Genomic DNA, 26,386 nt, shown 5'->3' on the forward strand with positions numbered 1-26,386 from the left:
TCTGAGTGAGCATACCCGATCCCTTGGTCCACTTTCTCTATCAAGTCTACTTGGCCCGGTGAGACATGCTTCCAGTCTGAGGCAAGAATTTCCCAGTACTTGCTCTCCATACCAAGACATATGAAGGCTACTGCTCTGTTTCTTCAACCTCTTATAACTTCTATTCTCCAAATAAAAACAGAGTTAGGATCACAACGTTTGAGGTGGCTCAGCTGTAAAGTGTATGGCAGTGTCCAGGCAGACATGATGCTAGAGAGGAGTCAAGAGTTCTACATCTTGATCTGCAGGCAGCAGAAGGGGACTGTCCTCTGCAGAGGGAGAGACAGGTGCCATGGGCTCACCAGCAGGCCAGCCTAGCTTACTTCAGGAGCTCCAGACCAAATGTGAGACCAGGCTCACAAAGAAGGTAGATGGTAGTCAAAGGAAATCAGCTGAGGTTAAGCTATGCTTCTACACCTGTGCGCATGTGCACGCACACACAAGCACATGCACACATACATGTGCACATTTGTACACATTCACATGCACACATGCAGGCATGCACACTAACACACTCACCCGGAAAACCTCGGGGGACATTGAATTTCACATGGCCTCCTTCCTATCGTTTAATAATCAGGTGCATATGAGACTAAACATTGTGTGTGAGGAGGATATGGCATCTAGCAGGCCCATGCTCCATCCCCAGCTTTTCTATACAGCCAGATGAAGAGAATTCTGGTCTGTCCTAGTGAGACAGTTGTAGACTGTACAGATCTCTAACCAAGAGCACAAATGGCTCTGAAGAGGGAGGGAGCTCTTCCAAGTTTATCCTTCCTTGTCCTCAACTGGATCACTCACACAAGGCTAAGCCCCCCTGTCCCCATCACAGAGGGTCCACACTTTTCTGTGGCAGACCCTTGCCTCATCTTGCTTGCTTTCCGATGCCGTCGTTGTACCCAACCCCTTCCTAAGCATTTTCAACATCACATTTAGCAGCGTCTTATCGAGCATGTTTTCTGTTTGGCTTTGGACTTGCATTTAATGAGGTATTAATCTAGCTAATGTATTTCTGCCCAGCATGGAGGTTTGTGTTTGGTGAGTCTCTCCCACAAGAACTGAGCTCCCTCCACCTCATCTCCCATGGCTCAAGACTTTAAATGATTTATTGATATTGTCTTACTCAGCCTGTCCATGGTTCTGATTCAGCAGAGCCTGCGCACATGGATGACACACACACACACCCCAAAAAAATAACATTCCCAGACAGGGAACTCAGGGCTGCCACTAGGCCATGGGCCACATCCCATTTGGCCTTTGTCATTTCATTCCCAGGGGAGTCTCTGGCCTCCCTCAGGCCTCTGTTCTTAAACCAGCATCCCTGGCAATCTTCCACATTGCCTTCAAGACAGTTACGCATGCATCTAATGAACAAGGAGGCTTCTACCTGGACACAGACCGAGCTGGACTTAGAGTCCACTTGGGGTGAAACTGAACCTTGTATTGTTGGCAATAAAACATTAAACACCCTAGAATTTTCTTCAGTGGGATGAAGATAGGTAACTAACTGTCCCTGCCCTTGTGGCTTCTCACAGACAGTCCTGTGAAATTCTATGAAATGACCATGAAAAATAAAGGCTGCTTGTGTTGGTTATTTTTGCCTCCTTGCTGCCATAAAATATCAGACCAAGGCGGCCTAAGGAAAATGAGTTAATCAACTCATCGTTCCAAGGGTCGCAGTCCACCATGGGAGGAAGGTGGAGGCATGAGGAGCAGGGGGTGACAAGTGGTGTTGTGTGCACAGACAAGGAGCAGAAGGGCACAGTGAATTCTGGTACTCATCTCACTTTCTCCTTTTTATTCAGTTTAGTTCAGGGCTCATGGAATGGTGCCACCCACATTTCTAGTGGCTCTTCACCCCTCTGCTAACAATCTAAGTAATATCTTGAAGGTATGCTCAGAGATTTGTGTCTGTGTTGGTACTGAATCTCTTCAAGGTAGCAGCAATGAGTGTTAGCATCAGGCTCTTCAGGTCACCCAAAGCATGAACGCTACCATGGTCATGCTACACACATGCTACATACTACATGGTCAGCTACAAGATTGAGGAGGCTAAAAACGATGGCCTCCACCACAGCATAAAGTTTTTTACTAAGGACTGGGGTTGGGCTGGTGAGATGGCTCAGCAGGTAAGAGCACTGACTGCTCTTCCAAAGGTCCTAAGTTCAAATCCCAGCAACCACATGGTGACTCACAACCACCCATAATAATATCTGACACCCTCTTCTGGTGCATCTGAAGACAGCTACGTTGAACTTATATATAATAATAAATAAATCTTTGGGCCTGAGAGAGCAGGGCCGACCTGAGTGAGCAGAGGTCCTAAAAAATTCAGTTCCCAACAACCACATGAAGGCTCACAACCATCTGTACAGCCACAGTGTACTCGCATACATAAAATAAATAAATAAATGAAGGTGCTCAGCTTTCCCCTCTTTATAAAAGGGAGGGGACTGGGGTTATATCTTCAGTGACAGAAAACTTGCTCAACATTCAATAGTTCCTGCGTACACTCCCCAAGTATACTAGAAGGAAATTAGTTATTAAGACCAAGAATCCTGTGTATAATGTATCGACAAACATTCTTAAAGTCTGAATATACATATTTAAGAGATCTGAAGTTATAACAGATCCAGTAGAAAAGGCCTCTCTTCTTCGGAGACAGCTGTTTCCACCGCGGAGTTTATGGCCACACTTATTCTGCTGTGGACATAAGGCACTCTTGCACACAGAGCACAGCTCCATATAAGGGTTGCTTGGCTGAAACCACTCCACTGAGAAGCAAGGGGGCAGCACTGCTCTGTTTCTTATATCTCACAGGAGGGAAGGAAGGAAGGGAAAAGAGATAGGGTAGGGGAGAGGGATGAGGAAGGAAAGGAAGGCATATCCCATTGCATTGCCTTCCTGGGTTAGAGGATCACTCAGCAGGCTTTGGTTTGCCACTCTCTGATGACTGAAAAGCCAAACCACTGAGAAAATTTGAAGATTGCACTGGATTGAATCAAGCCAAAGGTGTAGTTCCACCAAATTCTAAATAAGCGCCTTAGTCAAATGAAGTCATCAAATCCAACACCCTCAACTGCAGCCTTTGGGAAGATATGTAGCTCATCTATTGACTTATCTGTCCATTGATGTATCTGATCTGTTAAGATGCCCATAAGCATCTAGGCAACTGCACAGTTCTTCCCTTGATGCCTATAGACATATTTACAAAAGGAAACAGAAATAAGATTCTGTCTCTGATAGACCCATTGACTCGTTCTAACATTTCTTTTGCTTACATTTGGTCACATTTTTTTTTTTTTTAGAAAATTTAACTGATAATAAGGCACATTAGAAAATGTCATCTAATGAACAAATTTTAAAACAAGAACAGTAGTGTGTGTGTTGTGTGCGTGTGTGCTGTGAATGCACATGAGTGTGCATGGAAGTTGTACAAGCATTGTGTCTTTTGTACAAGAGACCTGAGTAGGGTGTTGGTTGTCTTCCTATATTTCTCTCCAACTTATTGCCTTAAGCCTCTCACTGAACCTAAAGCTGTTATGCGTTGGTTGTCTAGCTGTCAAGATCTACCTGTCTTTCCCCATGATGCTAATATTATAGGGATAGACAGCTTTGCTCAGTTTGTTTTATGTGAGTCCTGGAGAGTTGAACTCTGGTCCCGGTACTTGCACAGGAAACACTCTTATCCACTGAGCCATCTGCCCAGCTCAAGAAGAAATGTTTGAAAGCCAGGTTTTTATTCTTAACCCTCAAAGTTCTAGAGGAAAGAAAGATGGAGAAAGAGATATAGTTTGAATTTAGAGTGCCATAGAGGGTTTGAAAACTCTTCTTGATCCATAGCATGTGGCTGTAATGCAGAAGTGAGTCACGACTTGCACGTATCCTTGCTGCATCCTCCCACATCTTTCCATGGGAGCAATATGATGATGATCACTGCTAGTCTTGGATGTTTGCTATGTGCTGAGGAAAAAAATATGTGGAGAACTTCACATGTATGAACTCATTTGTCTTAGTTTCCCTTCTGTTGCTCTCACAAATACCGTTGCAAAACAACTTGGGGGAAAGGGTTTGGTGGGATTACAGTTCATGTTACATCATTGAGGGAGTCAAGTCAGGAACTCAAGCAGAAAAATCGTAGAGCACAGCTACTTGTTGGGTCTCAGTGGCACCGCTCCTTCAGCAAGGCCACACCTCCTAATCTTTCCCAAATAGTTCCAACAACTGGGGACCAAGTATACAAGCATAGAGCTTGTGGTAGCCATTCTCATTCAAATTTCCACAAACTTTTTCTTCCAAAGTTGGTTTTAGTCAGTGTTATTTGTCATAACAACAGAAAAGCAGGATCAGGCTCAGCTAGATTTCCTAGAACTACCTGCCCAGGGAATGGTGCTACCCACAGTGGGCTGGGCCCTCCCACAGCAATTAAAAACCAGGACAATCTCCCACAGACATGTCCACAGACTAATGTGATCTTTGCAAGTCCTCAGTCAAGGCTTTCCTTCCAGATGACCCTAGGCTGTGTCAAGGTGACAATTAAAGCTACCTAGGACCTTGGAGTAGTCCCATAAGGTGGGCACTATTGCTTCTTTTGCATTATCAGGAACTTAAGTGACTCAGCCAATTACTCAGTTGAAGAGGGGAGAGGAACAATTAAGATCCTGACTGTGTAACTTGGTGGTCCCACTTCTATGTATTGTCCTAGTATAGCACAGCTCCTTCATGCCATCCCCATGAGAAGCTGAGATGGGGTCCAATAAAACTTACTAGTTCTTTAGCAACTGATTTATACTCATGAACCTGTTGTTGTTGTTGTTGTTGTTGTTTCTGTTGTTGTTGTCTGGTGTGATGGTTAGTTTTTTTTCTACTTGATAAAAACAACAGATATCTGGGAAAGGAAATCGTAATTGAGAAAATGTCTCCATCAGACTGGCCTATAGGGAAGTCTATAGGGCATGTTGTTGATTAGTGAGTGATGTGGGAAGGCCCAGCTCACAGTAGGTGGTACTATTCCTGAGCATGTGGTCCTGTATAAGATGGGTGAGCAGTCTATGGAGAGTAAGCCAGTAAGCAGAATTTCTCCATGATCTCTGCTTGGGTTCCTGCCTCCAGATTCCTGCCTTGCAGTGATGGACTCAGTGATGGGCTGTGATATGGAAGTGTAAGCCAAATAAATCCTGTCTCCGTTACTTTTCCATTGCTGTGACAAAACACCATGACCAAGGTAACTTATAAAAGGAAGAGTTTAAATTTGGGGATCAGCTTTCCAGAGGGTTAAAGTCCATGACCAACATGACAGGAAGTTTGGTGGCAGGCCGGCATGGCACAGGAGTAGTGACTGAGAGCTTATATTCAATCCAAAAGAACAAAGCAGAGAGAAGCTGCAAATGGCAGGGAATTTTGAAATCTCAAAGCCTCAGTGGCACCGCTCCTTCAACTTCAACTGGCCACACCTCCTAATCTTCCCCAAACAGTTCCAACAAGTGGGGACCAAGTATACAAGTATAGAGCCTGTGACAGCCATTCTCATTTAAATTACCACAAACTCTTTCTTACAGAGTTGGTTTTAGTCAGGGTTACTTGTCATGACAACAGAAAAGCAGACTAGCACATCTGTAAAATGAGGTTAGTAGACTGATTTCAATAAGAATACTGAGTACAGTGAAGTTAAAGGCTGGTACATTGGCAGCTACACAAAATATTAAAATTTAACATTAAATGCCCAGAGAGGATTCAACATCCAGAGCCTCATAAAGAGAAAAGTCAGAGTGAGAGGAGGACTGTTCCTGAGATCCTGTGAATACAGGCTCCACTCTGCTTCTGTGAGGAGTGTCCCCTTGACATCTTACTTTAGGCTGCACCTGCTTAGCCTCCTGCCCTTATCACTAAGCCAAGGTTCTACACAGGGAGTCTTTACACAGTGACAATCGACACAGTGAGATCTTGCCCTCTAGGTCTTCACATGGTGGCCTCTGCCTACTGCATCCAGCTTGAATATCACTCCTAGAGATCCTTCCGGGCACACTGACCTCTTTCCCATGTGCTGTATGAAAACACACATGCACACTTGTGCATGCATATGTGTGCATGCATAAACACACACACACACACACACACACATACATTTCACCATGCACACTTATACTTTTTTATGCCCTGTACCATCAGTTCCTTCCTAGCTTGACTCATTGCCCATTTCTTTCTGTTCTTGTGGATTGTCTCTTCTTGCTAGGATGTTTACTCCATCTTTGGTTATTATTATATACCAGGTTGGGAGTCAGTGCCTGACACATAGATGTGACTTGATCAATATCTGTAAAATTCATGGATAATTATTTTACCTAGTGTCCTAGTTAGCATTAACTCCCCACTTAGACACATTCTACAATCACTTGAAAAGGAGTCTCAGTGACTCAGTTATTCAGTTACTGTTATTATCAGGTTGGACTTTTGGCATGTCTGTTAGGGATTGTCCTGACTGATAACTGATATAGGAGGGTCCAGTCCACTATGGGCGGTACCATCCCTAGGCAGGTATATAAGAAAGTTAACCAAGCATGATCCTGTGAGAGAGTCAGAGAGTGACCCAGCAATCAGCATTCCCCTACTATTTCTGCTTTCTGCTCCAGCTTGAGTTGTTGCCCCATTGTCCCTTGATGGTAGATTGTGACCTGTAAGCCAAATAAGCCCTTTCCTCCCAAGTTTGCACTTGCTTTGGGTGTTTTATCAAAGCAGTGTGATTCAAATGATAATACCCAGTGAAGTGTACCTTCCCTAGAGATCACACTCTTGCCTTGCTCTGATCACTCACTGTGGAGACTATGTATACTTTCAGGGCCTCACCAGTTGGGGTACAGCTGTCATTTTATTCAGCGTGAGGAAATCTCCACTCAAAAGCAGAGTGAAGCTTGCAACCATCCCCCTCTTTTGATTCAGTCCAAAGCCTAATTGTGAGATGATGCCACCCACATTGAGGGTGGGTCTTCCTACATGAACATGATTGAAGTAATACTCCCTGACTGGCATGCTCAGGGGCCAGCCCAACCTGAACAACTCATCACTGAGACTGATTCCCTGGTCATTCTAGATGCTGTGAAACTGACATGTCAAATTTACCATCATAGAATCATGGAGGAAGGATCCCTGAGTCTGGGTCCATATCCCACATTCTACTGGAAAGCCTGCCCTATGTTTAGCAAACTGCATCAACTTCTGTGCATTTCAGTTTCCTTGTGAAGTGGGGGTTTAATACCAGCTGTTTGGTACTGTTGGAATGAATAAATATCTTCATTAAATGATTAAATACAAGAGGTACAACCAGCCTCTTGACACTACAGCCTGATGCTCTCTTCTACAAAGCTCACGCGGGAGAACAACACAATCCAGTTTCAACAGCAACAACAAAAAGATTTTCACTATGTTTTCAGGAAGTTTAGAGTTGTGTGTCAGGTCAATTTCCCTCTCGGGGAAGGGACAGCCCATGGGGTCAGACACACCTGACAGCACATGTAACAGGCTAGCTAAAGGGTAAAGGGAGCCATCTTCTCCTTCTATGCATTCCCTCTGAGAGCCAAATGATACTGAGTTCCTGTTTCCTCCAAAGCAGGACAGAGAGAGGCAAGCAGCACAAAACTCAGCATGCAGTCCACTCCAAGCCTTCCTTCCTATGGAACAGTAGACAGCCATGGGGAGATGGCGCCTGACTTCTTTAGTCACTTCGTATCTCTGAATTTCAAAAGTTCCAGTAGAAAGTGAGGCAAGGTGCTTCTGTCACCACCTTCTTCCCCTGGTTCCCAGAATTCAATTAAAATCACATTTCGTCTTGCCTGATCCAAAGTATCAGGGATGAAAGGAAGCAGGAATTCAGGGACCCCATACAAGAGAGATTCTTATAGATTCAGCAAGGTATCTGGCAGAGGTGCTGGGCAAAGCTCATTTGATGATGAAAGAGAGTCAGATAGATAATGAAGCAGGCAGCCTCACAAAGCCCTCCAAATAGCCCCGCCTGGCTAGAGCCTGTAGGCTGTTCACAAAATAAAATGATCCCGTAGTCCTGTAATTGCAGATTTATTGCTCTCTCCCTTCAGCCATGGGCCTCTCTACCCACAGTTCTGGCACAGCCCATTCTGGCTTGTTACTATTCAAACATATTCAAAACCCACGGCAAGCTACCCCTTAAGAAGGCATTAGCGCGAATGCCAAGGGAACATACTCCAAGACTGTAGAGGGACCGATAGGATTTCCTTGATTGTATCTTTTTATTTATGAGGCATAATTTATGAGTGCCAGGGAACAAACTGCGCTGACTGATGACTAAGGCGCGCCAAGGCCATAAATCAGAAGCCATGGAAGGAGCGTGGATTGTGATCGAATCTATTGAATTAGCTGTTGGCCCAAGCCAATACAGGTATTGGAAAGACCCTCTTAATATCTATTTGTCTCCCTCGTGGGAGCGTGATAACAATCACATTCCATGCCCCTGGGAAACAAATAATTTAATTGTTTGCCTGTTAACATGCAACCTATTTACTCTACTGATTAATGACGGGCATGGCTGCTCATGGTCTGCTTCTTCTTTTTTTTTTTAATTTCTGATGTGAATTGTTAATGCTGTATTTACATTCTCTCGTTTGTATAAATAGTGAGATCTCTTCCTTGCTGCTACATGAAATAAACTTGTCCTCAGAATTACTGAAATGCTGTTCAATGAAACATTCCACAAGGAACCATGTGATAGGATGTCATCAATGTTGGTAAAGTGCGCATCATGCAAGCATGAGGTTGTGAGTTCAATGCCCTAGCACCTCATATAAAAATAAATAAATAAAAATCAGCTGGCTTAGTACCACATACTTATAATCCTAGTGCTGTCGAGACAGATGAGATCTCTATGTCGCACTGGCCAGTCAAGCTACGAGCAAGAAACCCTGTCTCAAACATTATGGTGCAGAGTAATTAATTGGCAAAGACACCTGATGTTACCTTGGGCTTGTGCATGCGCACATATTCATGTATGTTTCAAAGATCGTAGGTAGTACTGATGCTAAAACACTCTAGACAGACACTCTGTGAAGAGAAGCTGGGACATGGTTATGCCTAGATTTCTGTTCTTGGTCCTATCGTATTTTGCAAAGAATATTAGGTATAAGAATCATCTAAGAGCCCAAGTTCTGAGGTCCTCTCACCAGAAATGCTGGTGCCAGGGCCCGAAGTGACATGGAAGACCCTGGACCGCAGCAGCTCCTGGCTTATGGCCTCTGAAAGACAACTTCTGTTTTCAGAAACTCCTTGCTATATTCACAGCTGTGCAGGGATGGCAGCTTAGTGGCAGGTGTTCACACTTCATGTAATTAAAATTATTTAAGGCAAAATACAGTAATTAATTAGTCTTTGAGGGAAATGAGTAAATTAGAGAGGAGCTTCATATTTTTAATGGACAACAAAGCAAAAGGATGGTGGCCACCGGGAGTTAGATTAAATACATATTGCACTGAAAACAGCCCCGTGTGTACATCTAGATAGCAAAGCAAGCTGACATCACCCATGCGCTGATCACTGTGAAGTGCAGAGTCTACGGCTAAATATTTCAGTTATTTTATATTACAAAAAACTTTTACATCTTGCACTGTAACATTTCCCATTGTTACAACAGAAACGTTTAAAACAACCCAACTTGGTCCACTCTGACTTGCTCACATTTTTAACGGTTCCCCATTGGGAAGTTCTAAACTGTAACGTGTGGGGTTAAGTTCACTACCTGTACACATTATAGTGTTATCAAATGTAACTAATGAGTCTTTCCATGGAAACTGTAAACACCATTGATTTATTTATTGAGGAAGAACCGGTATATTTAGGGGATGCCCTGGGTGTACACAGTTTCTTTTATCTCCACTCTTCATTATGGAATTCATAGTAGGTAAAGCCATATCTGTTCAGAACATACTTGGTTTTCTGGTTTTTATATTGGTCCATTAAAGCTAAAAGGCCAGGGAGCTGGAAAATGCAATTCTGTGGTGGGATGCCTGCCTAGCACACATTAGGCCCTACATTTATCTCCTAGGACCAAAAGCCAAAATAAAAACCAATACAGTTCCGAATTTCCTGCCCATAATCTTTGCATCTTTTCCCATCCATGTTAGTCAGCTTCCTTCCACTGCAACAGATGCTTGCAGACACTCTAAGACAGGAAGTTAACCTGTGAGCCCTACCAGCCAAGGACCAGGTTACTTCCTGGAATGCTGGGAACTGTAGTTCTTGGACGAAAAGCCAAGCCATATGGGAAAATACGGTAGCCATATTTAAAAGCCCCTGTAGCACGCGTCTCAGGGCCACTCAGCAGGGAATTCCATGGAGTGGTCCTGATCAAAACCCATCCTGGTCAGTAGCTAATTAAAAGCTTGCTTCAAATTTGGTTCAAAATTATGGAGCTGGTTTTCCTCCTGCGGATCTCAGAATTAACTGTAATTTTCGGAGGGGGCTGTTTCAGACATTGCATGCATAGCCAGCAAGCTCTATTGTTTCTGGGCCTGTGGGGAAAACACAGCATCATGGCTGGCAGGGAGGCTGTAGTGGAGCAAGCGGCTTCCCTCATGGTGGCCAGGACTGAGGGAGAGGGAGTGATAAGGGGTCTAAACAAACTATATCCTTAAATGACACTCCCCAATGATCACTTTCTTCTAACTAGGTCTTGCCTCTAAAACTTTCCAATATTCCATTAAGTTCCAAATCCCTAAGTGGGCTGATCCAGTCTCTCCCCAAAGCTGCCACCTGTGAAGATCAATGCCTCAGAGCCAAGCCTTCAATATGTGAACATTTGTAGACATTTAAAACCCAGTAACCCCTAACACTACAGTGTCAAGTGTTGCCAAATTTAGTAACTGTTTCTACAAGAAACTGTAGGCCTAACCTTTGTTAATATTTTAATTAGAAACCCGGACTTATACCTTGGTCCATCCCTTGCTTAGCTGTACATAGATAAAGATGATAATGAATTTGTGCTGATAGACTTTTTTTTTTTTTAAACAGGGACTGGGGATGAAAGGGGAAAGGGTCAGAGCAGACTGAGAAAGGTTTGCCATCACAGCTTCTCTGTGTTGTCTGCTGGCGTTTGGTATAACACACATGGGCCCCTTTCCTGCCTGAGCCCCACCATGCTTCAGTCTGTCAGATCTCTCTTCACAGTAACCATTTCCATTTTCACTGTCGCTCATGTAAATAGGCTGATCCTGCTTTGCATAAGCATGTTGATTTATATGAATGCTATTTTGATCTCAAATTGATTGAATACTAAAAAGGAAGACTGGGAGGGTGGGGGAAAGAGCAATGTGTTCTGAAGGTCTCTTGTCAAAGACGAGAGAGAATACTAGCTCCTACGTACATTCCCTGCTAGGACAGGAATTCTATGGTGTCTATATTTTAGAAAATAATATTCCCAAATGCGCCAACACCTGTACTCTGAGGCCCACTTGTTTTCAAATATAATGGGCTAAAGTTTGGAAAGACAACTTGAGTTTGATTCTGGCACTCACACAGGGCAGCTCATAACTACCTCCAACTCCAACTCCAGGACACCTGATGCCCTCTTCTGGCCTTCTCCGGAAGCTGCAATCATGGGCACATACCTAGACTCAGACCAACAGACATACACAATTCATAGTAAAATATTAGATTATATCACATCTTGAAAGTAAGACTCCACTTGGTCAAAGAAGGCGGGAAGGTTGGTGCTGACTCCTGCTGCAGCATTAAAATCTTATGATGGATCTACATGGGAAATGATGAATATTAATGTTTTGTTGTTGTTGTTGTTGTTTTGGGGTTTTGTTTGTTTGTTTGTTTGTTTGTTTTGGTTTTTTGAGACAAACCCTGTATAGCCCTGGCTGTCCTGGAACTCACTTTGTAGACCAGGCTGGCCTCGAACTCAGAAATCTGCCTGCCTCTGCCTCCCAAGTGTTGGGATTAAAGGCGTGCCTCTGTGGTGCAATCCATTAGTGTGTTTGGCTGCTAACCGAAAGGTTGGTGGTTCGAGCCCACCCAGGGACGACAGTGTTCCTTTTCGCGAATATTAATGTATTAAATGAAGACTGTAACTGGGGAAGAAGGGATCGAGGAGGAAGAATGAGAAGGGACTAGTTAGAGGTTGGGGGGGAGGGGGGAGGAGCCCAGCAAGAAGACAGGAGGGCAGGGAAGGGCAGTGGGTAGAGAAGCACAGATAAAAACAAAAACAATAATGACATATATGCATTAAGATGCTGTAATGAAACCCATCTCGCTTTAAAAATTAATATTATAAAAGAGAAGTGAGCTCTCTCAGCCCTGGGCTGGACTGTTCTCTAGGCTTCCTTCAGTGGTCCTCCTCCTGTTCTGTCTCTCCCCAGCCTCTCACCTGCATGGTGCTGTCTCCATGGGCACTCAGCTATTTGCTAGATTTGTCTGCTACCAATCCTCTTGCTATGGGCTTCCCTCTTGTGACCCTGATTAATACCAGAAATGCCTTTCAACTGCCAAGAGGTCTGAAATTAGCGTTTGTACTATACTTTACGTCTGTCCTAGAATACTGTATTTTTGAATCTTGCCCGTCTTCTGCTGTGAAAGGCCTCTCTGCGGCATCCCTGGATGCTGTTTTAAGGTGGTCTCTGGCTCACCAAGCCAGGCACCCTCCCTCTTGGGGCCCGACATCTGAACTCTTCATTAATATTCTAACCTTCTACCCCAATGTACAACTGACCTTGGCCTTTCCAGAAGGGACAAGAGCCCTTCTGAAAAGATAATGTTTACTCAACATTATTTTCCACCCTTGTGCGTTAAGGGACCTGACCTAACCTAGACTTTCAGACGCATGGTATCTTGTCTACACACGGCAGCGACCTGCAGAATCCAAAGCTCAGTTTACTGGAAATAGCACAGTTTTAGCCCCCACTCACAAACTCTTACACAGTACACATATACACACATGTACACAAAATGGAATGTTTTAGAGCACGTTGAGACAAGGAGAGTAAGGAAATGTGAGGGACGATAAGCAAATCAGGAGAGAGCTGGTTTCACTGGGAAGTAGATTGGTTTTCTCTTTAGAGAAGAGGGCCCTGGGCAATCCTCTCAGCGAGGGGCTGGAAACTGCAGCTCCTCGTCAGAAATTTGCTTTCAAGCAAGGAATCTGCCTCAGGAAGAAAGGCAAACACTGATAGGAACTGGCCTCAAGTTAAAAGCCTAGAGGTTCTTTCTCTGCAAGCTGTACTGACAGTAGGACAGGGCAGGATGAAACTCTCACCTCTGCTTTTCCTATATGGCTTGTTTTCAGACGTCCTGCAGGACTCCCAGTACTGTACATACGAACCCAGGCAAGCTTTCCTCACTTGTCCTTAACGGGCCATGACAGTTTATTTTTTTAATAAACACAGCAAAAGACAGCCAATGAGAAAAAAAATTCCCCAAAGTTGGAGCTGCACTGGAGAGCTTAGTAGGGAACACCAGTGAGCGACGCAGTCGTCTGGGGTTGCTGTCTCCATCTATCATTCTGATTGATCACTGTGTGGTTGGCTGCTATTGGGTCTAATTTAACCCTATAGGCTCACACATCCATCCACTGGGTCTATTGTACCTGACACTCTACAAATTACTCACTCATGCAAATGGTGACCCAAGGCGACCTTTTAGGATATTCGTGTTTAATTATACAAATGGTTCTTGATAAATAAGATTACACATCTCCCCATATGTTTATCCCCTCCTTGATTAAAGGAAATTTGATTTTCATGCAGATTTAATGGAGACAGTGTTTAAGAATTGCTGAGTTTTATGGAGTCCAGGAATCCATCCACTCTGAAGGCACTAAAAAAAAAAAAAAAAAAAAAAAGCCACTCCACAGAGGCAGAGAGGAGCATTTTAGCCAGCAGTCTACCTGTAGAGTTACTGAAACCCTAGGGAGTTACTTTCTTGTTCTGTGTTGCTCTGTGATTCTTTGTAATTACAAATTTGCAAGATCAAAGTTCATCCCATTTGGTGTATTTTATAGAAAAGGTGCTAAGATATGTTTTGTAGACCAGATCTGATGAGGTGGGAGGGGTGCCTCAGCCGACCCATACTAGGGATCCCTTCCCCCTGAAGTACTAGCCATAGGATAAAGTATAGAATAGAGTTTATTTAGGGCATGGGAAGGGGAGTTGATAAGGTAGTAAGAGACAGAGACAGACAGACAGAGAAAGAGAGGGAGGGAGAGAGAGAGAGAAAGAGAGAAATGCAGAGAGAGATACAGAGAGACAGACAGAGACAGACAGGGAGGCCAGCCAGGAACACGTGTAGAGAGAGGAGGGAAGGGAAAAGGTGTTGTGGATAGCCCTGGGGCTAATTATATTTGATGTTAATTCTATTCTCCTGTGAGGGGTTGTGATCAAGGAATGAGTCAGAACTCAGGTGAAGCCGGAAGGGTGTGAGAGAGACAGAGAGAGACAGAGAGAGACAGAGAGAGAGAGACAGACAGAGAGAGAGACAGAGACAGAGACAGAGAGACAGAGAGACAGACAGAGAGACAGAAAGACAGAGAGACAGAGAGAGGGAGAGAGGGAGAGACAGAAGAGAGAGAGAAAGAGAGAGAGGAAGAGAGAGGACGCATAGGAGGAAGAAGAAGAAAAGCAGAGCAGAAGCACATGGCCTGGAGAAGCCATCTAAGGGGTCTCATAAATGGAGAAGATGGTAGTGTAGAGGTAAATCTGTCCAATCTAGGCACAACATGTATTCATATTGAGTTGTGTTTTCATTGCCGAGGCATATTTGGGTTGGAGATTTACCACAACAGGGAGGGGAGAGAGGGGGAAAGGTCAGGGAGAGAAGAGTCAGAGAGAGGGAAGGAGCAGAGAGTGAGGAGGGGCCAAATAGCACCTTTTATAGCAAGCCAGGCCTACCTAGCTATTGCCAGGTTAACTGTTGGGCTGAGTCCAGAAGGAATACTAACACCATTCTATTTTATTGAGCTGGCTTGGTGACTGATTTATCAATTTTTACTTTTTATTAAGACATGCTCTTGCTATGTAGCCCAGCTAGTCTGGAACTCATTATATATCAGAGACTGATCTTGAACTCACAGAGATCAGCCTGCCTCTGATTGCAGAGGATTGGAATTGAAGGTGTGTGCCACTGAGCCCACGCTTGGTACTCTTCTCCGATTGTGAGGGGACCTAGGTTGTGATTGGTCTTCTTGATTCTTTTTGAGGTATGGGCAGTGAATTCTGCAGGCAAAGCTGCAAGTAACTGGACACGGTGCAGAACTGGACCTGCCCCACCAGAAGGTCTCCAAGCACCCACATTCCACACCGTCTCCTCCACCCGAGCAGTGGTCAACATCAGTGTGCCTTCGAGACCCAATGGGAACATCAGCCTCTTCAGGGTCTTCTCCAACTCTAGCGGGATGCACGTCATGGTGAGCGCACGGCTCTGAGAGCTAATACACACAGGAAGGTCTTCCTAAAAGCCTGCCTTGGTGAGGTGGCTTCTTGCTCTCCTCCCTTGAACCTGTGCCCTGTGCATCTGCCCTCACTTGTCCTCTGAGGAAGCAGGGGTCCTGCTGTGAGACTGCCCCTTTAGGAAACAGGAAACATCTGAACTCAGATAAGTACCAGGGATGGTACTGAAGACTCCGGAGAAGACGAAGTCGTTACACATTGGTTTAATTTAGAAATTAATTTACTTTATAGAAATAGAGGGCCAGGTAGTTGAAGAATGGCAGCCAGTCCACAGGATGAGATGGATGCAGTGAATGTTAATATGGAAAGGAAGAGAGGAAGCAAGGAATGTTCTAGGAACTCCGATGTTGATATACACAGATCTCTAACAAAAGTAAAGTCCAGTCTGTTGGTGACTTCTTCTCAGAGGAGGCAGACCACAGAGCACAGTGCTGACCCCACTGCCGCCATTAATGCATTTGAGGGAAGTCAAGAGGTAGAACCGAGCTTGGGGGATCTCATACTGAGCTGCAAGCTGTTGTGTGTTGTGGAGAGAGAAACCATGCTACAAACAAACATTAGTGTTGCAAAGTGGAACACACTAACGGGCAAAGCAGCTCGGCAGGTAAGCCGACTGTTGTTGTTCAAAGGGGTTGCCAAGACCTAAACCCAGCCAGCAAGCACAGGGGGCGGGGCGGGGAGCAGAAGACTCACTTGGTGTTTATTCAAATGTGGGTGGTGACTGTTGGCTTCTCCCCACGGGTTGGGTCTCACCTCACAGTCTTTTGAGATTGGCTAGTTTTAAAGGAGATGAAGGGAAACCAGACGGGCAAATGCTGCTTGAGTCACTTAAGTTCAGAGAATGGGGGGAATGTATGAAAGCTTTTCTGAGTGGAGACATCAATACAGTTGCATATTGATTTACAAGGTGAGGAAGATAGTGATAACTTTAATTTCTTGCCATAAACCAAAGTTTTTCAGTACTTGACAGAGGAGACTAATACTTAACCTTCCTAAAAGCTAGGAACCCACTGCTAAGCCAGTGCCTGCATTATGTAGGGAAAACACTGAAAGCCACCTACTCTGTAGTCTCTTGCCTCTGTGGGATGGCTGGGGTCTCTCCCCTGTGGCTCATGAAGACGTGGAGATGATTATACTCTGTTCACATAAGCTTACGGGGAGATTGCGCAGATCTCAGTATTACATTATGAATTATTTAGACCAATTTAGGGAACGATTTGGGCAAGTGTGGAGAGCCTCTCTGAGGCCGGCATTCCTGGTATGGAAACACAATTTCCCAAGAAGCCCCACACACAGGCGAGGCTCCTAGTGAATGCTAACGGAATATTAGCATATGTTCTACAGGGTTTCATATTCAATAAATATAGATGATGTAAATACAATCAGCCCTTGATTATCCATGCTTATAAAATGATAATATTAATAAACCCAAATAATTCCTATGTGGAGTGCATTGTATGCATTAAAAAAAAAAACAGCAGGTAGCTCCCTAATTATGTTACCTACATCGATGTGGGAATTGATTCTCAGCTCCTGAACTTCTCTGCCCAGTGAGGTCAAAAGCTTGCTCCAAATAAATCCAAAGTTTGTGGCTCTACAAGACGAGGAGGAGGCGCCCGGGAGGAGGGGGCCTGGCAAACATTAGATATCTGCACCCGCCTCTGAGATGGGTCCCGAGGCATTTTGGATGCATAAGTTCCATGCAAGTTATTGTAGTAGAGTATGAAACTTAGTGGTAAAAAGAGATAATTCAAATACAGATTATGATTTTTTTTTCCGTTTTGTTGCAAAGGAGTCCCTTTGAAAGTCACTGAGTTCAACCTATATTTTTTGTACTTTGTCCCATTTTCAAGTATGTTCCTAAGGTTAGGTAAGGGATAATAGCACACCTCGTCACCTCTTTCTTGTTCCCTGTTATGTTAACTGGACTCTTCTATTATAAACACCCCTCCATCTGGATTGGTCATTCCAAGAGTTAACACTCTAGTGAGCCTCTCACTGCTTCTCCCAAAGTGCCTCCCGTGGGGTCCCGTTCATAGCAGGAGGCTTACCATCTCTGACATGCGATAGTCTCATCTGGCCCTCTCCTCTGCAGCTGTCTGAAGGCACCGCCACCCAGCAGACCCTTCATGACCTGAGTCCCTTCACCACATACACCATTGGAGTTGAGGCCTGCACCTGTTTCAACTGCTGCAGCCGAGGGCCTACAGCCGAGCTGAGGACCCACCCTGCCCCGCCCTCAGGGCTGTCTCCTCCCCAGGTCCAGACACTGGGCTCCAGGGTGGCCTCCATCCACTGGACTCCCCCTCTGCTCCCCAATGGTGTCATTCACAGGTAACTGTGAGCAGAATAGACTAATAAACCAAGAGGTGACAGGGCACAGAGGCATGTGACCACCCTGCAGTCTCCGAGGGAGTGCATCCGGAAGACAAAGCCTGCGTTTGAGCAGCTTTGTTACCTGAAAAGTATTTAAGTCATGAACAGCAAATGCTTCTTGAAACGAGCGAGCGAGACAGTGCACTGTGTCTGTGATCACTAGTAGAAGATACTGTCCTTGGGGTTCTTTGAAACCACGCACTCTGCTTGCCTGAGCTGGAGCAAAAGAGATCTCTGTGGTTTAGCTGGGAATTGCCCTGACCTAAGTTAAAATGTCAGGAGGGGCCACCATCTCAAAAGACAAAAGAGTCTTCATGCAGAATATTCTGGAGGGAAGGGGATTTTCTTTATTCTACATAAAAGACAACAATGAGTCCCTCTCAGGAGAGCCAAACATCTAATCCCTATTCATGGAAAGGACTTGTGCGGCTGGAGAAATGGCTCAGCTGGTAGAGTGCTTGCCATGCTTAGGAGCCTGTGTTTGATCCCCCAAACCCACATACTTAGATATCCCAGTGCTGAGATGGCAGAGGTTGGTAGAGCCCTGGAGCACCCTGGAACTCCCTGGGCAGATAGCTTAGCCTACTTGGCAAGCTCCAGACCAGTAGGAGACACTGTCTCAAAATATAAGGTAAGATGGGTCTGGAGAGATAGCTCAGCAGTTAAGAACTTAGACTGCTCTCAGAAGATCCAGGTTCGATTCCCAGCCCCCACATGGCAGTTTACAACCACCTGAAACTCCAGTTCCAGTGGTTCATACGCCCTCTTCTGCCCGCTGTTGGCACTGCATCCACATGCTCTACAGGCATAAAAAAATAAATCTTAAAAAAAAAATAAATAAATAAATAAAGGTAACAGCTCCCACAGTTGTCCTCACACCTGCATGTGCACATGCACCAGACAGCCACACACGCACACATAGACTACCTTATCATGGCAATCCACGTGTGTACATGAGGGAGCTCCACATACTTTCCCACATAGCTTCATGCCTCATTCCCCTGCAATATCAACTCAGGGTCTCTGAAAGCAGTTTCCTGACAATGGGGTTTTTAGTTTGCAAAATGTCTTCTCCCCCAAATTGAAGCAGCTTTGAAAATTAATCAAACTGCCTGTCTTCCTTCTCCACGCCCCTGTCTGTCTGTCTGTCCCAGCTATGAGCTGCAGCTACACCGGGCTTGCCCTCCTGATTCAGCCCCACGCTGCCCTCCAAGCCACACAGAAAGGAAGTACTGGGGCCTTGGGCACAGAGCCAGTCTGGCGGGGCTTCAGCCTAATACTGCCTACGGGGTGCAAGTGGTGGCATACAATGAAGCAGGCAGCACGGCTTCCGGGTGGACCAGCTTCAGCACCAAGAAGGAGAGTAAGAACATGGGATGTGCCTGGCACAGGAGATGCTGTATGAGAAGCAGGGAAGCCCATGTGACTGGAAGGCCTATGTTCAGTTACATGGACTACCACTGAGACATCATGTCAATAATGACTAGAGAAAACTCATGGTATTTACAAGTGTAACGGTTCAGGGCAAGTTGGTAGCCTAGGCTAGCCTGGAACTTACTATGCAGGCCAGGCTTGGCGGGTCCCATGGTGTCTGTGCTCCCACCGTTGAGGATTTCAAGTTACCCCATAGCAGCACTCAGCACACAGAGGAGAAAGAATGAGGGTGGATGATCATTGCAGAGACCACCATTCTGTTACAAGAGGGCAAAGAGCCCCATGTGGGTGGATAATAGTGAGATGCAATGAACAATAAGAGCTGTTAAGAATTTTAACATTTATTGCCCTTTAAATACAATTAAGATTGTAGGCCTAGTTTTTAGTAATGGCTAACTTGACTGATAAGGAGTTTTGACTCCTGATTAACTGACATCTCAGCACATGGTAAACAGCAAGTGTGTTCTGGTTATAAAGGCAGCGGGCACGGAGTTACACAGCGCAGGCACTCGGTGGCTTCCTACCTTGATTATTGAGCGAGGTGTTTAACCTCTGAGAGAAATCAATTTCTTTAAGTTTTTAAAGATTCTTGTGTGTGTGTGTGTGTGAGTATATGTGTGAGGTGTGTGTCTGAGTGTGTTGTATATGTGAGTGTATGTGTGAGTGTGTGTGTGAGTGTGTGTTGTGTTTGTCAGTGTATGTAGTGTCAGTGTGTATGTCAGTGTGTGTGTGAGTGTATGTGTGATTGTGTTGTATGAGAGTGTGTTCTGTGAAAGTTGTATGTGTGTGGTGTGTGTGTGTGTGTGTGTGTGTGTGTGTGTGAGTGTGTGTGTGTATGTGTGCAGTGCCCATAGAGACCAGAAGAGGACATCAGATTCTCTTGGAACTAGAGGCTCTTGGAACCTAACTCTGGTCTTCTGCAAGAGCAGCCAGCGTTCTTAAACTTCTAAGCCATCTCTCAAGCCCCAGAGCCCAATATTCACTGGGGTGTTTTGAGGGTTAAATAACATCAACTATGTCAGGGCACAGCACACGTCCCGTCTCCTCAGACCCCTCCCAGGAAGCTACATAAACCCAAGTCTCCATTACTTTGATTCTTGCTCTTTCCTCAGCAAAGACTCCAAATCCTAAAAGATAGAAATCACATTTATTTCCTTAGAATTTGCAAGTTCCATTTTTTTTTATCCTGCTAGGATACAGGGAGATTTATTGGATCAGTATGGTAAAAGAGAGCTTCAGAAAAATAAAACTGCATATTGGCTGATGATACAAGGCAGGCCCAGGCCAGAAGAGGGTTTAATGACTCTTGGTCTTGGTGGCACATTGCTTGGTGCACATTAGCGCTCTCTCTCTCTCTCTCTCTCTCTCTCTCTCTCTCTCTCTCTCTCAAGTTTCCTGCTGTGAGAGATAAGGTGCACATGTGTCTTTAGGGTCTAAACCATATGTTACAAAACATAATTATCCTGTACCATGTTCTAGCCTTTGACATGAATAATATAGTCAATATATTCACACCCCTCCTTTCTTAACAGCCAGCTGGGTATATATATGGCTCTTGAAGCTTTTAAATATCTTGGTGGTTTTGGAGGAAGCAAGGTCTCCTGTAGCAGGCCTCTTCCCATCTGCAAGGTGATAGTTCTTTACTCTGTTCCCTCAGCAACCTATTTACCTTGAAGATGAGCTGCCGTTGAGGTCTCCTGTTCTGTTTCAGCAAGAAATTTAAAAAACTAAAAGAGAGGATGCCTGTGAATGTATACCAGGTTGCTTCCAGATCTGATGTAATACTTAGGAGAATGGAGCCTGATTATATACTAAAGTACTCTTCTATTGATGGATTAGTCAGGGCAATGAATTATGATGCTCGGATTGCTGTTTGCAAGGCCTTTTAACTATCTCAGAAAACAAACTAACAGTTCAAGAAAAGCTTTAAAAATAAATGGGTACCAAAAGAGCATAATTTACCATCTAAGCAGTTTGGTTTGGTGCAAAAAAGAAAAAAAAATTAACTTCATCTAGTCCTTGGGGCTTCCTAGCAATAAATATTGATCCAATATGAAAAATAGCTATGTACTGTAGTTAATAGTGTTAAGGACATTTTATCCGTTGGAGAGAGAAAATACAGCAAAATATGAGCCCCGGGTTATGTTGCTAAGCAAACCCATTGTGTGTTAATAGTTTTATTTATAAATCAGCGCTCTCCATTGATTTTTGGGGGAGCAGTGCAAAGCTGCTGAGAGCGCATTTTGCACGTGTTCCCGTTGGCCGTCATCCTGCCTTCCACCCCGGTTTGTTATTTTTAATGGGTTTCTAGCAACACCCAGGGTTGTTTCTGTTTGGTTGGTTGGTTGGCTGATTTCCTATACTGTTGTTTACACTCTTCAAAAAGCACCCCACTCATCCATCCTGGAAGTTCCTGTGTCTAGGAGCTATGTTTTCCTCCCCCACAGTGCCTCAGTACCAAGCCTTGTTCTCAGTGGACAGCAACGCATCCATGGTGTGGATGGACTGGAGTGGCACTTTTCTCCTGAACGGCCATCTAAAGGAGTACGTGGTCACCGACGGAGGACGAAGGGTGTACAGTGGCCTAGACACCACACTCTACATACCAAGGACGGTGGACAAAAGTTAGTAACCGGCCCTCTTCCCTGTGTAAGGTGCTCTGGTCCTCAGCTTTAGGAAATGTCAAACTGGAGCGGTGACTTGAAGAGGCTTGTCATCAAAATTCCTTGGTTTATACGGCCACTGTCTGTAGAAATCACACTGTTCAGAATATGTGTCCCCTCCCTGTTTGTTACTGAATACATCCAGGGACAGTGCTGTCTTCAAGAAAGTTGAATGGTTGTAGGACGGACCGAGACCAGAGGGCAGGTTCATTTCACAAGACAAACAGCAACATGTTTAGTCAGCAGCCATACTGAAAAGTTCCAGGAGGTCTTCCTGGGTCCCCACTTGCACATAGCGCCCTCATCAGTGTTCTGGTTAGTTTTCACCATCAACTTGGCATCATCATCTTCCCTGGGAAGAGGGGACCTCGGTGCAAGAATTGCCTCCATCAGATTGGCCTGTGGGCACATCTGTGAGGCATTTTCTTGGTTGCTTGATTTTCTTGTAGGAGCAAGTGCCATGTGGGTGGTGCCATGCCTAGGCATGGGCCCTGGGCTCAGCAAGCCAGAGGGAGCAAGCCCACCAGCAGTATTCGGCCATGGTTTCTACTTCAGTCGCTACCCTGATGTCCCCCAATGATGGAGTGCAACCTAGAAGTGTAAGCCAAGTAGGCCCTGTCCTCCCCAGGTTCCTTTTGGTCATGGTGTTTATCAAAGCAACAAAAAAGCTACCAGAATTCCTGGTGACCATGTCCAGCCCTAAAATCCTGAGTGAGGGGCTCCCCAAATCTCACAGGAACAGTCCCTAGAAAAACCTTCCTTTCCTTCCAGGACTGTACCCATCCCCCTCTCCAACTGCATTTCTTATTTCTCTGTCTTGATTTCCAGTTGAAACAAGACTCCACAAGGTACTCCAGGTTTTCAAGTCTCCTGGGTGGCCACAGGAACAGTGGAGATGAAACCGTTTGGACCCCGCATTGGATTTAGACAGTGAATCAGCGGGGGAGTGTTTGGGTCCTTGCATGGCCTGCTTGTTTAAGCTGAAGGGTGACTCCCTAGCAGCAATTGTAGAAACCGAGTTACAGCCCACGTGAGCGACACACACACACTGTCACGGCTACTGGTCACCTGAGCAGCTTGCTATAGAGGGAAGATGGCCTGACAGTTGGCGGATCTGGTTTCTACCTGAGTGAGCTTCCAACCATCTGTGTGACCTTGTAAGAGGCACAGGGTCCTGGCCAAAAAAAAAAAAAAAATTGAAATTGGAATTTGGATCACATGATTCCTGAGTTCCCTTCTGAGCTTTCTCTAGTCAAGAAAGGAATCCTTGAAAGTCTGAAAGGAAAAGGTGTTGATCCAGTGCAGAGCGAGCTTGGCTTCTGTGTGATCCAGGTCCTCTGCAAGTGTGCTATACTGCTCTGGGTAGAAGCTCTGATCTCTCTCTCCACCCTTATGGATATGCTGCCATCAGCCCTTTTGCTGATTGACTTTTTGATTAGAAGTTTACATATTAGATGTCAGTCAGCTTTTCCTTGCTATGACAAATGCCTAAGATAATCAACTTTATAAAGAGAAGAGACTTATTCTGGCTCATAATGGTTCTCATTTGTGGTCTTTGGGCCTGTGGTGAGGCAGCACATGGCAGAGCCTCTTCAAGGTCTCCCTCCCTCTCATCAACATCAACCCAGGAAACAATCACTACTGTGATGTAATGTGCCTTTGCAGAGCCTTTAGCATCTAAACTGCCTTAGTTTCCCTTCTGGTGCTTTGACCCCCTCACAAACAGGAGTTAAAGGAGAGAGGGATTATGTTAGCTCACAAGTCCAAGATTACAGTCCATCACTGAGGAAAGTCAAGGCAGCAGAAACTTGAAATAGCTGGTCCCTTTCAGCCATAGTCAAGAGCAGAGAGAATGAATGATGTATGGGTGGCACTTGGCACCTACTCTACTGTAGTAAGGTCCAGGAACTCCAAGCCAGGAAATGGAAATTGTACCACCTGCTTTTAGGCTGGGTCTTCCCACATCATTTAATATAATCATGACAACCCCTCACAGAAATGACCACCATGGGTAACAGTCAGTTCGATCTGGAGTGTTAGTTTCATTGCTCTTTTCAGATGAAGCCCCTGTTAGCTGGTGTTAAACAGTGGACACTTACCCATTCTTTCTTTTGTCTAGCTTTCTTCTTCCAGGTCACCTGCACGACAGACATTGGAAGTGTTAAGACTCCATTGGTCCAGTATGATGCTGCTACTGGATCTGGTAAATGTTTCTCTTGTTTAGTGTGGCAGCTATTCAGTTTCCTCAAGAGACAGGCAAAGGTCTGTGTATAGACACTGCTAACACAGTAGTGGTAGACTTTATGGAAGAAATTGTGGTGTGTCATAAAGAAATGAAAAAAGGAAGGAAGGAAGGGAGGGAGGGAGGGAGGGAGGGGAAAGAAAGAAAGAAAGAAAGAAAGAAAGAAAGAAAGAAAGAAAGAAAGAAAGAAAGAAAGAAAGAAAGAAAGAAAGAAAGAAAGAGAAAGAAATTTTACAGGTCCTAATGAAACTTCTGTTGGACAAGGGGTTAGGGTTACTTTCAAAAGTCATGTCTCTGAATTGTCAATATGGTAAACACCAAAGGGACCTGATTAAACTTCTCTTTTGAGCATTTTCCTCAAATAATTTTATGACTTCATCTACAGAAGGGCAGCAGAGAGAGTCTAGGGAAGATGAGAAGATGGAAGACAATAGGTGACCAATTCAGTTCCTGATGGTCCAAATGATGTTCTGGAGTCAGAGCCTACAGTGGTGACCGGGGGACATTTCTATCTGTATCCTTCATGGATTCAGATGTCTTACAGGCTAGGGAGATGGCTCAGTGAGGAAAATGCTCACCACACATTCATGAAGACCTAGAGTCTGAATCCCAAGAACCCACTTAGAGACAGGGATAGAGTCACACTCTGTAATCCCAGTGCTTCTAAAGCAAAATGAGAAGCAGAGGCAGGAGACTCCCTAGAAGCTCGGAGGCTAGCCAGCGTAGCGTAGCATTAGCAAACAGGAGACCATGTATCAAATAAGGTTGAAGGCAGAGACTGACAACATCCAAGACTGTCCTCTGACCTCTGTATGTTTTTCCCCAACCCTCCTTCCCCTCTTGTTTCAATCAACAGATATCCCTTCCCCATACTGTGCATCTTTGGGTATTCTATAGATATCAGACTTAACATGACCCTTCCTATATAGCTGATCTCATTATATTCAGAGCTGTGAGATGGAAAACATCATTGGATAAACTTCAAGAAATCCAGTTCCCCCTTTGGATAGTCCAGGAATGCTCTGCAAACTTGTGTGGATGCTCACTCTCGCCAACATGGTCTTCCTACCCACTCCTGGCCGGGCCGCTTCCTTTAAAGTGTCTCTGATTTACATGTTCATAAGAATCAGCTCTGAGTGCTCAGTAATTATACAGATGGGAGGGGACTGAGGACTGTGGCCTTTAAAATAGATCCAGCCCCATGATTCTGACATTGGGCCCCAGCACCTCATGCTGACTAATCCATATTCCACCTCAGTACAGCGTCAGACTCATTTGACTCCAGTTACAGAGTCAGGATCTCCTTGTAGCCAGCCTCCAAACACAGGGTTCACCCCAACTATGACCCTGTACTTGATCAACAAGGCAGGGCCCCCAAGTAATAGTTCAGTCTGAGAGGAAAATGGAAGGATGGACAGGATCCTGTTTGCAGCCTTTTATCAGAGAGTAACAACTTCCAGTCAGCTCTTGAGACAAATGGAGCTTCCCACTGTGGGAAAGCTGGGTTGAAAAGTAGCCCTTGTGTCTGGAGGAGGGCTCTCAGCAGAGCAGAGAGGGGACATTCCGTGGACTGCTGGTTCTGAGATGTGCTGCCCAGCATACATCTCTAGTCAGTTTTAATTTTCAGAACGTAATTTCTAAAGAGTTCCTGTTCCGTTGCCTGCAGGCAGCCTCCAAGCGGAGGAAGCAGCAGGCAGTGTTTCCTACGGCTGGGATGTCCCTTCGGAGGTTTTTTCCCCCAGGCACCCTGCCCCACATTCCCTAAGCAAAGAGCACATGGAGCCAACTGATGTCCCTGGGGTCCCAGTGCTGTGTCACACACACAGAGGGGGCTATGTCACACACACAGAAGAACTTAGCTCTTATCTCCTGCACAACCAAGGCTCAGTTTCCAAACACCACACAGCTTCTCGCCATGAAGGTGATGCCTGCTGGAGCTTTGTCTTCAACCCTTTGTTTCAGAAGTGAGGAAGAAGAGGTCCAGGACATCGGTGTCACTGCTGGGTTCACAAAGGTGTACCCTCCTCTCAGGGTCTGGACTCAGTTTGTCACCTTATAGCATCCTCCCTGGGGATATGCATCTGAAGCACATTTTCCTTGCCCTCTGGTTCTGATCTGTGCAGAGCAGGAAGGTATTCCGAGATACGAGCATGGGGTTTTCAGTGCCAACA

The 26,386-nt window shown here is 45.1% G+C and overlaps 1 protein-coding gene across 1 annotated transcript in view; it reads left to right on the forward strand.

Moving 5' to 3' along the window:
* Ush2a (usherin) overlaps positions 1-26,386 on the forward strand; it is a 673,376-nt gene that overhangs the window by 636,291 nt on the left and 10,699 nt on the right. The window contains exons 64-68 of the mRNA XM_021165303.2: positions 15,251-15,457; positions 17,596-17,834; positions 19,031-19,239; positions 21,758-21,934; positions 24,093-24,176. Coding sequence (XP_021020962.1) covers positions 15,251-15,457; positions 17,596-17,834; positions 19,031-19,239; positions 21,758-21,934; positions 24,093-24,176 — 916 coding nt within the window. The remainder of the gene's footprint in view (positions 1-15,250; positions 15,458-17,595; positions 17,835-19,030; positions 19,240-21,757; positions 21,935-24,092; positions 24,177-26,386) is intronic.

The sequence above is a fragment of the Mus caroli genome, chromosome 1, assembly GCF_900094665.2.
Source record: "Mus caroli chromosome 1, CAROLI_EIJ_v1.1, whole genome shotgun sequence".
Classification (NCBI taxonomy): domain Eukaryota; kingdom Metazoa; phylum Chordata; class Mammalia; order Rodentia; family Muridae; genus Mus; species Mus caroli.